Source organism: Narcine bancroftii, chromosome 14 (genome assembly GCF_036971445.1).
Source record: "Narcine bancroftii isolate sNarBan1 chromosome 14, sNarBan1.hap1, whole genome shotgun sequence".
NCBI lineage: Eukaryota > Metazoa > Chordata > Chondrichthyes > Torpediniformes > Narcinidae > Narcine > Narcine bancroftii.
This window is the reverse complement of record NC_091482.1, coordinates 7560752-7574188: the sequence shown is the minus strand read 5'-3', so window position 1 is coordinate 7574188 and position 13437 is coordinate 7560752. Positions and strand designations below refer to the sequence as shown.

At 52.4% G+C, this 13437-nt stretch overlaps 1 protein-coding gene across 13 annotated transcripts in view; it reads left to right on the top strand.

The window, feature by feature from the left end:
- Positions 1–7317: 7317 nt before the first annotated feature.
- msi2b (musashi RNA-binding protein 2b) overlaps positions 7318–13437 on the top strand; it is a 482764-nt gene continuing 476644 nt past the window's right edge. For 8 of the 13 annotated variants that reach the window (XM_069910903.1, XM_069910902.1, XM_069910897.1 and 5 more), the window contains exons 1-3: positions 7827–7867; positions 10993–11074; positions 11488–11572. In XM_069910903.1, the coding sequence (XP_069767004.1) occupies positions 7831–7867; positions 10993–11074; positions 11488–11572 (204 nt within the window). In that variant the 5' untranslated portion in view covers positions 7827–7830. Of the gene's footprint in view, positions 7569–7779; positions 7868–10992; positions 11075–11487; positions 11573–13437 lie in introns of those variants that run through there. The other 5 variants (XM_069910893.1, XM_069910894.1, XM_069910898.1 and 2 more) reach the window with 3 other exon arrangements.

Genomic DNA, 13437 nt, shown 5'->3' with positions numbered 1-13437 from the left:
CTTTGCGCTTCATCCAGTTTAAGGCCTAATTCTAATTACTTAGATCTCTGGATTTTTTGGGATGTTGCTTTTTGTGATTTTGTTTAATACCCGATTTAGATCGTCCCAAAACATTTCCACTTTCTCACACGCCCAAATTGCACGTAATGTTGTTGTTCCCGTTTCCTCAAACTAATCTCGAAGCACAATTCGCGGAGGTCATGGACGTAGTCAGCATTATAATTGACCACCTCGTGAACTTAATCATAAGGAGGTAGTTAACAGCCAAAGTGGGGCGTAGATAAGGCAAGCAGTTTCTCTTCTCCTAGATCTTAGTCCATTGCTATCTAGATGGTTAGAAGTTTGGTAATGAAGGAAATTCATTCATTAGCTCTGAAAGTTTACATTCACAGTTGGAAGAAGACCACAAAAGAGAACTGACAAACAATAAAAAGTTAAAGAAAGGGGACTTTCAGAGAGAGAGTAGGCTGACTTTCTGCACTCGGAATGGCTTTCATTATTGGATCTGAAATAGAACCAGTAGCAAGGACTAATCTCCCATAACAGTTTGAAAGCAAGTATCGACTGCTTCTGGGACACATGGATACGAGATTGTTGGGAATCAGCTGGAAAGACAATATGATCATTCATGAATCTCATTGTAATCGATTGGTAATGGTAGGCTTGGAATGTAGGTTGTAGGCTGGCTGACCGTACTAATGGTAGCAAGTCAGGAATCCTGCAACAAACCCTTGGTGAAGCAAGGTTAGAGGAAAGGAATATAATTCGGATATCACTCTTGACCTCAGTGCCAGATACAGTGGGATATGGAAGGCGGCCAGGGTATTGCTGAGCTATCATTTACAGAGAGGAGGTGGAAAATCTCGTGAAATGGTGCGAGAGTCACATCCTGAGTCCCAACTTGGTCAAGACGAAGTAGATGATCGTGGACTTCAGTTGGACAGGAACAACCACCCTCCATTACACATCAACTCATGGGAGGGGGGGGCATTGATGAATGGGTGTTTCGATATATAAGCAGCGGAAATTGTAGGAGGAGTTGCGAGAGGGAGGGCGATATATGTGATGAGAATATAGGACAACACTGAAATTAGCAGAGCAGTAGATAGGGAGGAAAGTTGTGAAATGATGCAGGGTGGGGGGGGGTGTGTGTGGTGGGGACATAGATGAGTTAGAAAGTTGAGTCAAGCTGTGGCAGATGGAATTTAATGCAGACAAATGTGAGGTAAAGCATTTTGAGATGTCAAACACTGACAGGACATATAGAATAAACGGTAGCAGTGTTGCAGAGGGATCTTGGGGTGCAAATTCATAGCTGTCACAGATGGATGGGGTAATAGAGAAGGCATTTGGCATGATTGCATTCAAAGGTTAAGGGATTGAATGCATGTGTTGGGATGTGATGTTACAGCTGTCCAAAACATTGGTTAGACTGCATTTGGAATACTGTGTACAGTTCTGGTTGCCAGATTACAGGAACTATGTGGTAACATTAAAAAGAAAGATTAAGATATTCATCAGGATGTTGCCTGGAATGGATGGCTTAATTTATAAGGAGAGATTAGATAGTTTGCATGTGGGAGCTGAGTGATGATCTTACTGTAGAAAAATTGAGGGGCATGGATTGGGTAGATAACATTGGACAACAAAGATTTTTCTTCCTGAAGACTTTTGGATGTATTTTATGGATTTTGGACTGCTGATCACAAAAATCACCATGAGATATTCTTGTCACGTGCCTTTTTTTAGATATAACATATTCGTGTAATTTCCTGTCATATTTTTAAGTCTACTTTAAGCTTTCAAAACCATGAGGTGAAACATTTCATTGAAAATTCATTTTCTGCATTCTTACTTGGACTTCTTCCCGGCTGATCTTGGTGCAGTCGGTGACGAACGTGGTGAAAGGTTTCACCAGGACATTGTGACCATGGAAAAGTGATATCAGGGCAACTGGAATCCATCAATGCTGGCAACTATTGTTGGACTCTGACACGGGAGGCCACAGTTGCTGAGAGCAAATGGAAACCAGCGGCAAAACCTTTTTAGGTCAGTTGAACTAACGCAATGTGTCAGCGACATTATGCAGTTAAACATAATAAATTCAATAAAAGTTAATTTAATGTTTCTCCAAATTCCTACGTAATTCGGCAAATCTGAAATTAGCTTTGCGCCCAGCTTGAAGTTGTCTATCACAATCATCTTTTTTTTCAGGAAGCAAATCTTTTGAAAAAATTTGTTGTTCAGTGTAATCAGAGACAACTTCAGATGGGAAATTGAAATTGAAAACTAGAGGGTTAAAGGGAGAAGGGTGAAATTTCAAGGAGATTTGAAGAGTAAGTGTTTAATATCAAAATGAACATATCAAATCTTTCTTAACACTTTTCCCAGAGTGTGGTGAATCTATGGAATTCTCTGCCCATTGAAGCAGTGGAAGCTCCCTCAGTAGATATATTTAGGACAAGGTTGGAGATACTTTTATGTAGTCAAGGAATTAGGGAATGTGTGGTAACTAGGTGGACATGAGATCAGCCATGATCTCATTGAATGGCAGTGCAGACTCGACGGGCCGGATGGATGACTCCTGCTCCAATTTCTTATCTTCTAACACATCTGACAAATAGTGAAATGGGCTCAAGAAGAAGAGTGTGTTCAAAAAAAGTTACAGCGCAGGCTGGTTTGTATTTTATACCCTCTGCTTCCTCCTGCGGTGAGCTCTTGATCTGCATTAGGAGGTCTGGTGGGACTATGCAGATCCCAGGAAAATTAATGCATAACCAGAATCAGAATTTATTGTTATGAACAAGTCACGAATTTTGTTGTTTTGCAGCATCACAGGGCAAACATTCATATAAACCACTAAAAAAATAAATAAAAATAGCGCATTAAAAGTTAAAGTGAGGCAGTGTCTGGTTCATTGATTATTCAGGAATCTGATGGCAGAGGGGAAGAAGCTGTCCTTGTGCCACTGAGGGCTTGTCTAGAGGATCCTGTACCTTTTTTGCCAATGGTTGCAATGAAGAGAGGGAAAGGATGGGTGATGGGAGGTCCTTGAGGATAGAGGCTGCTTTCTTAAGACACCGCCTTTGTAGATGTCCTCGATGGGATGAAGACCGGTGCTCGTGAAGAGTCAGCCCAAGGAAGCAGTAAAGGCTGCCTCATTAAATATATTTATCAATTTTTTTGTGGAGTAGGGGAATAAAGGGGGTTGGAAAAAGGCAGTTATGTGAATCCATTATCTTATTGAATGGCAGAGCAGCCTTGACTCCTGCTCCTATTTCTTCTGCTTTTTCAATCTTCTTTACCATCCACCACTCCATTAATTGTCAACATTCTTACTCACCAGCCCGTCTACATTCTCATTCATGACAAGCAATATGCCAGATTTACTTCTGTAATCGTCAATACTGTGTAATAGTCAACCTCCCATTTTTGACCCCAAAATCTTTTTTTTGTATGACCCATGCAAATGTTGACCCCCTCCCCCTATTTTTGGCCCCCGACTACCCACCCATCCAAGCTCCTGATCGCCCACCCATCTGAGCTCCCGACACCCAGACACCTCACCCATCAAAGCTCCTGATGCCCCGGATGCCCACCTACTGGGGCTCCTGACGCCCTGGCTGCCCGCCCATCCAAGCTCCCAATGCCCTGGCCACCCGCCCATCCGAGCTCCTGACGCCCTATCCGCCAACCTGAGTTCCCGATGCTTTGGCGAGGGGGGTGGGGAGAGGATGTATGGCATCACATTGTAGGTGGTGGGAATTGTGTAGGATAAAATGTTGGATGCAAAGGCTGATTGCGTGGTTGGTGAGGACAAGGTGAATCCTGCCCTTGTTGTATTTAGTGGTGGAGGGGGGTCAGGGCAGATGTGCGGGAAATAGAGGAGATGTAGGTAAGGGCTGTGTTTATGGTAGAAGGGAGGACATCTCAGATAGTCTGGGATGGAAGAGCAGATGTGATGAAGGGGGAGGAATTGAGAGTAAGGAATCGCAACGTTACAGGTGGCAGGGTGTGATGTACTCAAGGTAACTGTGGGAATTGCTAGGTTGGTAGAAAATGTCTGTGGCGAATTTGTCTCCCAAGATAGAGACAGAGAGAGCGAGAGTCTTGCCAGAGATGGAGCAAGTGACCTTGAGACTGGGGTGAAAGTTACTTGATCACTACAGTCTGTCTACTGTACCAAATCAATTTTGAATCCAGTTTGCTCACATAACATTCAGCTTTGAGTGACTGTAAAATGAAATATTGTACAAAAATATGAGTATTTTCATTTTAGCTTCTTTGGACAGGTTTGGTAAACATGACGATGTGTCCCTAATGTAAGTAATGATTTTTCCCTCACCGTCTTTACTAAATTATTGGCAAGAAGGGGCATAGGATCAGAAGTGGTAGAATCCTTCAGTTCCGGAGGATTAGAGCGTACAAGCGCAGGGATGAAATTCTAGAAAGCACTGGGGAGATCGCACTCACCTGAAATACTGTGTACAATTTTGGGCGCCTTATTTGAGAAAAGATGTGTTGGTATTGGAGAGGGTTCAAAGAAGATTAATAGCAAGAATTAAAGGATGAGCCTGTGAGGAATGTTTGTCAGCTCTTGGACTGCACTCTTTGGAGTAAAGAAGGTGAGGGGAGACCTCATAGAGGCATTTCGAATGCTGAATGGCCTGGACAGAGTAGATGTGGTGAGGATGTTTCCCCATGGTTGGGGAATCTAGGGCAAGAGAACACAACTTTGGGATAAAACGGCATAAATTTTAAAAAGAGGTGCCAAAAAATGTCTTTAGCCGGAGGGTTGTGAGTCTGTGAGACTTGTTGCCACTGGCCGCTGCGGAAACAAGGTGATTGGGTGTATTTAAGGCAGAGATTGACAGGTATTTGATGAGTCAGGGCATCAAGGGTTTTGAGGAGAAAGCCTGGGAGAGGGGCTGAGGGGGAAGACAGATGAGCTTATGATGAGAATGGCGGGGCGGACGTGATGGGCCGATTGGCCTACTTCTGCTCCTATCTTTTGTGATGCCAAAACAATCATTGGGAAGCTGCGGGATGCTCTGAGCGTACCGGAGGGGGAAAAAAGCGCATGCAGATATTAAAAAAAGAAAGTTCGAGCAGCGTAGCATAAAAAAAGAGCAATGGAAAGAGCAAAAACAAATGGATTGCCGGAGGAACTCAGCAGGTCAGGCAGAATCTGTGGAGGGAAATAGACTGTTGACCTTTCAAGTCAAAACCTTGCTTTGAGACTAAGACAGGAGAGGGAAAACTGATGGCATTAAAGAGTCGACAGGGAGGTGACTGAAGTGGAATGAAAGATTCCAGCCACTCCACACCATTAAATGCACAATTGAAAGAGATTCAGATGAGGCGAGGAAAGAGTGACAATAAAAGAAAATGAAATAGGGTATTGAGCCTTTTGAGCTCGCTTTGCCATTCAGCAAGATAATAATCTCCCTCACCCTTCCCCTGCCCTTTCTTCGTATTTCTTTAGTATCCACAAAGCTCTGATCGATATCTGACCAACCTCCACAGAAATCTGGTGTAGAGAATGACAGATTTTCTAAACTCTGCCTGAAGAATCTCATCCTTCTTTGCCCCCCTAAATGGCCCCACCCCTTTATTTTGAGACTCTGCTTAGCGAAGAGGTAACATCCGACCCAGCCATGCTGACTCGGACCATTTCATACGACAGGGAGACTTCAATATTAACTGGCCTGTTCGTAAATTCTAGGATCATTGTTTGCACTCTGGCCATGAAAGAAAACCCACCCCGAATATAATGTTGGAATATAATGACCTCCCCGCAGATCCGAAGATATCGTTCTTATTGTCGATGCTACCTTTTGGGTGAGGCATCATGTTTCGTGCAAATCTCAGAACACTGACTGAGGAAGACTTGGGGGATTCTGCTTCGTGTTCTGCTCAATATTTCTCCCTTGGACCAAAATTCACAGCATTCGTCAATCTCACTGCTGGAAGACAAACATGTTACAATTAAGACCTTTTGAATGTGTGCATTCATTTAGAATTTGCATTCATTGTGTGTGTGTGTGTGAGAGAGAGAAAGAGAGAGGGGAGGGGGGTAAGAATGCAAGGCAAAACTTTATTCAGATCATTTGATTTTGAAAAGGAGTCCGAGGAAGAGAAGAAGAGCGTGGAGGGGCCGGGGGCGCCGATGTCAACACTCCATTCTACCAGGGGAATGTCACGAATCGACCAGTGCCACTGCTGCGGGGGGGGTGGGGGGAGGATTGTTCCTTGGCTGGGTTATTTTCGCCCCGACACTTTGTATTTCAGGCGAGAGTTTAAAACATCCTGCTGGATCGACAATAACAGTATTGGGGATCCCGGCATCTCGAACATCAGTCGACCCTGGCATAAGCGGAAAATGGTCCAAGATCTTTCTCTGTGTGCATTCATCCTTCGCCTTCCCCAGCTGAAGAGGGACAGAAAGCACAGCGGAGCAACGTCCAGCGTGTGCCCAGTTTCTTCCCTGGGTGCAATTGCAAGGCTGGGGTGGTGTTTTCTCAAAACTGCAATGCTGGGGCGTTCTTTATTGAGCAAAAGGCAGCGGGGGGAAAAATGAAGACAAGTCTGAAAGGCGTTCGAGAGGCAGGTTAATTGCACGAATCAGCCCCCCCCTCATTTGGCCCTCGCTCGGGGGCTGCATTTGATTTAATGTGCAACCCCCCCACCCTTTCACGATAGATTTTCAACGCAAGCACTTTCTCATGAGTTTGAAATCACTTGATCTGTCTTTGCCCGGCCACCTGTCAATCACAGCTCTCCGGGCTGCAGGGGTCTTCGACCACCTCCCGCACTTGCATCGACTGGGTTAAAAAGAATAAACTTCTTCCGCGATTAATTTTTTTTGGGGGGGGGGAAGGCAAAAAGAAAAGTATCTTCTTTTTCTCTTCTCGAACTGTTGTGCAATGACGTCATTTGCATCGATGCCGCTTTCCATGACAACGGGGCGCCAGCGGGCCAATGGCGGGGCCGGCCGCCAGCTGTCACTCCAACGCGGCGCCGCTCTGACGTGCGCTGGGCTTTCGCAAAGCGCCGGCGCGAGCCCTAATTGACGGGCGGCGGCGGCCAATGGCGAGAGGCGCGAGCGGGCGAATCCCCGCGGCGCGCCGAGGGCGAGTGGAAGGGGAGGAGGAAGAGGGCGGACTTGGGCGCCTGTGCCCGCCCACGTGGGAGAGGGGTGGGTGGGGGGGAGGGGAAAGAGGAGGAGAAGGGGGGCGGGACTTGGGCGCCAGTGCCCGCCCACGTGGGAGAGGGGTGGGTGGGTTTTGGGGGGGGGGAGGGGGGGGAAGCTGAGGCAGCGGCGGGTGGTGGCGCTCGGACCGACCTGATCCCACGTGTGACGGGCTCCTTCTTCTCGGCTGCGGGTTCGACTCTGTGAGCCGGAGGGGGGGGGGGGGCTGGTCTCTGTGTTTCTCCCCTTTTTGTTCCCGGTCGGGGGGCTCTGTCTCTCCCTCTATGTGTGTGTGTCCTTTTTAGTCGCCACATAATGGAGGCAGACGGCAGCAAGCCACCTCTGGCGGTCCCAACGACTCGCAACATGACCCAGGGTACGTTCCGACCGGACTTTATATTTTATTTACGGGGCCCTCTCCCCCCCACCCCCCCCCCCCCACCCCCCCGCACCTTCCCTCTGCACCTCAACGTGGGAGCAACTCCGTGCAATGGTCGGGCTCCTTCCTCCTACCTTTCCTCCCTCCTTCCCCCCCCCCCCTCGCTCTCTCTCTCTCTCTCCCTTTTAGCTCCAAGTTCCACGTCAAAATGGCCGATCTGACATCTGTGCTCACTTCTGTTGTGTTCCCCTCCAGCAAAATGTTCATCGGCGGCCTCAGCTGGCAAACCTCCCCAGGTAAGAGAGCCCGGGCAACCGAAGTCTTTCCCAGCGCTTTCTTCTCTCCATGCGGACATGTAACCTTGCAGGGGAGGGTGGGCTGGGTGAGGGAGGGTGGGGAGTTCCAGTTTGTTCTTTTTAGACCCCCCCCAGTACCAGCCCCCCCCCCGTACCAGCCCCCCCCCCCCGTACCAGCCCCCCCCCCGTACCAGCCCCCCCCCCGTACCAGCCCCCCCCCGTACCAGCCCCCCCCCCGTACCACCAGCCCCCCCCCCGTACCAGCCCCCCCCCCCGTACCAGCCCCCCCCCGTACCAGCCCCCCCCCCGTACCAGCCCCCCCCGTACCAGCCCCCCCCCGTACCAGCCCCCCCCCGTACCAGCCCCCCACCGTACCAGCCCCCCCCCGTACCAGCCCCCCCCCCCCGTACCAGCCCCCCCCCCCCGTACCAGCCCCCCCCCCCGTACCAGCCCCCCCCGTACCAGCCCCCCCCGTACCAGCCCCCCCCGTACCAGCCCCCCCCGTACCAGCCCCCCCCGTACCAGCCCCCCCCGTACCAGCCCCCCCCGTACCAGCCCCCCCCGTACCAGCCCCCCCCGTACCAGCCCCCCCGTACCAGCCCCCCCCGTACCAGCCCCCCCCGTACCAGCCCCCCCCGTACCAGCCCCCCCCGTACCAGCCCCCCCCCGTACCAGCCCCCCCCGTACCAGCCCCCCCGTACCAGCCCCCCCCGTACCAGCCCCCCCCCCGTACCAGCCCCCCCCCCGTACCAGCCCCCCCCCCGTACCAGCCCCCCCCCCGTACCAGCCCCCCCCCCCCCGTACCAGCCCCCCCCCCCCCCGTACCAGCCCCCCCCGTACCAGCCCCCCCCCCCGTACCAGCCCCCCCCGTACCAGCCCCCCCCGTACCAGCCCCCTCCAGTACCAGCCCCCCCCCAGTACCAGACCCCCCCAGTACCAGCCCCCCCAGTACCAGCCCCCCCCAGTACCAGCCCCCCCCCAGTACCAGCCCCCCCCCAGTACCAGCCCTCCCCCCAGTACCAGCCCCCCCCCCAGTACCAGCCCCCCCCAGTACCAGCCACCCCCCCAGTACCAGCCCCCCCCCCAGTACCAGCCCCCCCCCAGTACCAGCCCCCCCCCAGTACCAGCCCCCCCCAGTACCAGCCCCCCCCCAGTACCAGCCCCCCCCAGTACCAGCCCTCCCCCAGTACCAGCTCCCCCCCAGTACCAGCCCCCCCCAGTACCAGCCCCCCCCAGTACCAGCCCCCCCCAGTACCAGCCCCCCCCAGTACCAGCCCCCCCAGTACCAGCCCCCCCAGTACCAGCCCCCCCTCAGTACCAGCCCCCCCTCAGTACCAGCCCCCCCTCAGTACCAGCCCCCCTCAGTACCAGCCCCCCCTCAGTACCAGCCCCCCCTCAGTACCAGCCCCCCCTCAGTACCAGCCCCCCCCAGTACCAGCCCCCCCCAGTACCAGCCCCCCCAGTACCAGCCCCCCCCAGTACCAGCCCCCCCCAGTACCAGCCCCCCCCAGTACCAGCCCCCCCCAGTACCAGCCCCCCCCCAGTACCAGCCCCCCCCAGTACCAGCCCCCCCCAGTACCAGCCCCCCCCGTACCAGCCCCCCCCGTACCAGCCCCCCCCGTACCAGCCCCCCCCCGTACCAGCCCCCCCCCCGTACCAGCCCCCCCCCCCAGTACCAGCCCCCCCCCCAGTACCAGCCCCCCCCCAGTACCAGCCCCCCCCCAGTACCAGCCCCCCCCCAGTACCAGCCACCCCAGTACCAGCCCACCCCCCAGTACCAGCCCCCCCCCAGTACCAGCCCCCCCCCAGTACCAGCCCCCCCCAGTACCAGCCCCCCCCCAGTACCAGCCCCCCCCCAGTACCAGCCCCCCCCAGTACCAGCCCCCCCCAGTACCAGCCCCCCCCAGTACCAGCCCCCCCCCAGTACCAGCCCCCCCCCAGTACCAGCCCCCCCCCAGTACCAGCCCCCCCCAGTACCAGCCCCCCCCCAGTACCAGCCCCCCCAGTACCAGCCCCCCCAGTACCAGCCCCCCCAGTACCAGCCCCCCCCAGTACCAGCCCCCCCCCAGTACCAGCCCCCCCCCAGTACCAGCCCCCCCCCAGTACCAGCCCCCCCCCAGTACCAGCCCCCCCCAGTACCAGCCCCCCCCAGTACCAGCCCCCCCCAGTACCAGCCCCCCCCAGTACCAGCCCCCCCCAGTACCAGCCCCCCCCAGTACCAGCCCCCCCCAGTACCAGCCCCCCCCAGTACCAGCCCCCCCCCAGTACCAGCCCCCCCCCAGTACCAGCCCCCCCCCCAGTACCAGCCCCCCCCCAGTACCAGCCCCCCCCCCCAGTACCAGCCCCCCCCCCAGTACCAGCCCCCCCCCCAGTACCAGCCCCCCCCCAGTACCAGCCCCCCCCCAGTACCAAGCCCCCCCCCAGTACCAGCCCCCCCCCAGTACCAGCCCCCCCCCAGTACCAGCCCCCCCCCAGTACCAGCCCCCCCCCAGTACCAGCCCCCCCCAGTACCAGCCCCCCCCCAGTACCAGCCCCCCCCCAGTACCAGCCCCCCCCCCAGTACCAGCCCCCCCCCAGTACCAGCCCCCCCCCAGTACCAGCCCCCCCCAGTACCAGCCCCCCCCCAGTACCAGCCCCCCCCCAGTACCAGCCCCCCCCAGTACCAGCCCCCCCCAGTACCAGCCCCCCCCCAGTACCAGCCCCCCCCCAGTACCAGCCCCCCCCCAGTACCAGCCCCCCCCCAGTACCAGCCCCCCCCCCCCAGTACCAGCCCCCCCCCAGTACCAGCCCCCCCCCAGTACCAGCCCCCCCCCAGTACCAGCCCCCCCCAGTACCAGCCCCCCCAGTACCAGCCCCCCCCCAGTACCAGCCCCCCCCCCAGTACCAGCCCCCCCCCCCAGTACCAGCCCCCCCCCCCCAGTACCAGCCCCCCCCCCCAGTACCAGCCCCCCCCCCCAGTACTAGCCCCAGGTTGAGGCCGGGTTATTTCAATAGTAACACATCCAGACCTTGTCTCTCTCTGAAGTGTATCTGAAACCTTCCCCAGTGGCAACACAGTAACCGGCTTTTCTCCTTGTATTTTTTTGTCTCTCTCTCTCCCTTTTTCGAATTTCTCTCTTTAATAGACAGCCTGAGGGACTATTTCAGCAAATTTGGCGAAATCCGAGAGTGCATGGTAATGCGGGACCCCACCACCAAACGGTCCAGGTAAGACCGCAAAAGAAATTGGTTTGGGACTTGATTTTTTTTAAACCGGGGAGGATTTTTTTTAAGCCCCGAAGTTTGATATTGATTGCATTCCCCCCCTCCCCCCCCCATAAAGTGCGCCCGCTTCTCATTGTGCCCCCCCCCCCCATAAAGTGCGCCCGCTTCTCATTGTGGCCAACCCAGAGTGTGAGCAAGGAGCGTGGATTGTTTTTGACATTGTCCTGATGTTTGGAGGTGATACTTTGTGTCTATCTGCTTTGCATTTTGCTCGCTCCATTTGTAGCCCGTTCTCTCCCCCCCTCCACCCCTCGTGGAATCTAAGCGATATTTTGACCCGTGTATTTTTTTAACCCCCCTCTTCCTGTTGCACGTTTCTACACTCATCGTGTTTTGGTCTCTTTGTGTCATTTCAGAGGCTTCGGTTTCGTTACGTTTGCCGATTCTGCAAGTGTAGATAAAGTATTAGCTCAGCCCCATCACGAACTAGATTCAAAGACGGTATGTTTGTGTGTTTCCGTGTCAATTTCCTTAAGTGTTAAGAATGGTAACGAGCTGCTTTGTTTTTCCACTCTCTCTCCAGGTCATTTATGCCTGCTGTGTTTTTTAAAAAGGTCTTGCAACTCCTAGGGTCAATGCTCAACTCGACATTGCTGCAACTTGAGTTGACGATGGCCCTTTTGGGAAGATATGCCTGGCCCATCCGAACTGTCAATTTCATGTCATTGACATAAATTGGCAATCAACCCACCTAGTGGTCGATTAAATTGTCTGTTAAATGGAAGTTTGCAATTCAATTCTCATCGCTTTTCAAAGCTGCACGATCAAGTTGAGACGCAAATGGAGTTGACTGCATTTAGAAAAGAAATGAATTCCTCTCCCCCTTTTTTTTTAAAAGAAATGTAGTGCTCCAACTCAAAGTTTACTGTCACAAGCTGAGCTTGACTGGAATGAGTTTCTTGTTGATCACTTTTTGTTCTTGTGTCTTGAGCATTTGTTTTGTAGTGTGCTCTACCCTTTCGACTTTGTTTTAAGGTTCAAGGCAGGAAACCGATCTGTTGGGGTAATCGCCTCGAAAGGAGAGCTGTTGTTTACACTTGCATTAAAGCTTTATTTAGGGAATGACAATCTCCAGAAACAGTTCCCCCTCCCCACCCCTGTCTTCTCGAAGACTAGCTCGCTTTAAATATTCTTTCCATGTCGTTTGAGCGAACTCACTAATTGTCGTCTTAAATTAACTCTAAATTGGCAAAGTAATGATTTAGACGGGCTATTTCATAGACTTTATAAAATCGAATGACACAGAAGGCGAGCCATGAGTAGTTCATCCAGTTTTAGTTGAGAATTTTAGCACATTATTTTCCGTCTTTTTTTTCCGCTCTGTGTGTCAAATGAGAAATTCTTCTCGGTGCGAAATTGGTTTCTCAGGCAACTTCGACTGACGGTGGGTGAGATAATTAAAATTCCCACTCTTTTAAATTCTGTTTGGCAGACTGGATTAGGTGCCCTTGAACCACATGAGGTAGCAAGACTGCGCAGAGGAGATTATTAATGCTGAAAACATTCCCTGGGAAAGGACAAGATGAGGAGAGAGTTTGAGTTTGGTCCATAAGTTAGTTTTTCACTGAAGCATCACTCCTATATTAAACCAGCTGGTCCTGATCTGTTTAAGAACACTAGAAGGTGAAAAAAGAGTGTAATTAAAAAAAATATATGAAAATAATTTTATTGTAATTTCTTGAAAAGTCTTTGAAATGTCAGTTTGCCTCTATCCTTATACTTTCCTGCCTTTCTGATGACACTGTATTGGCACATTCTTTTCTGCAAGTGTTCCTTTTTGCTTTGGGTGTTTATGAGTGAACCAGGTATTTTAGTGTTTTTTTTCGTACAATGTGTTGTCCGTCGAGGAAGTAATATTTTTCCTAAAGCATTTCTCGTTGGCTTGTAATGTGATGATTATCTTTGGTGTTAGTTTATTAATTTGAAAAGCATTTCACGGTGATGGAGCAGAATTATGATTTTATTTCTGAGTGTGGTTAATGAGGGCGAGAGATGAGGGAGGTTACCGTGCAATTTGGTGACAGCTCTGGTGTTGCAGGGGGTGATGGTGAATGCTTGCAAATGAATAGTATAGGAGGGTGGGTTTGGGAAGGCTGATGGGGAGAGGCTGTAAAAACTATTACTTTTGCCACTGTGTCGATCTGCAGGTTTGTTGAGCTAGGGTGCATAAATCTATTCCCATGCATGGAATTGAGCAAGGATAGATCAGGACCATTTTTCTGTTGTGCACGTTCCTTGCTCCTATTTGACTGCAAGGGAGTGATTCTGGGTCCACACGGTGACATTTTCACCAGATGAGGAAAGAA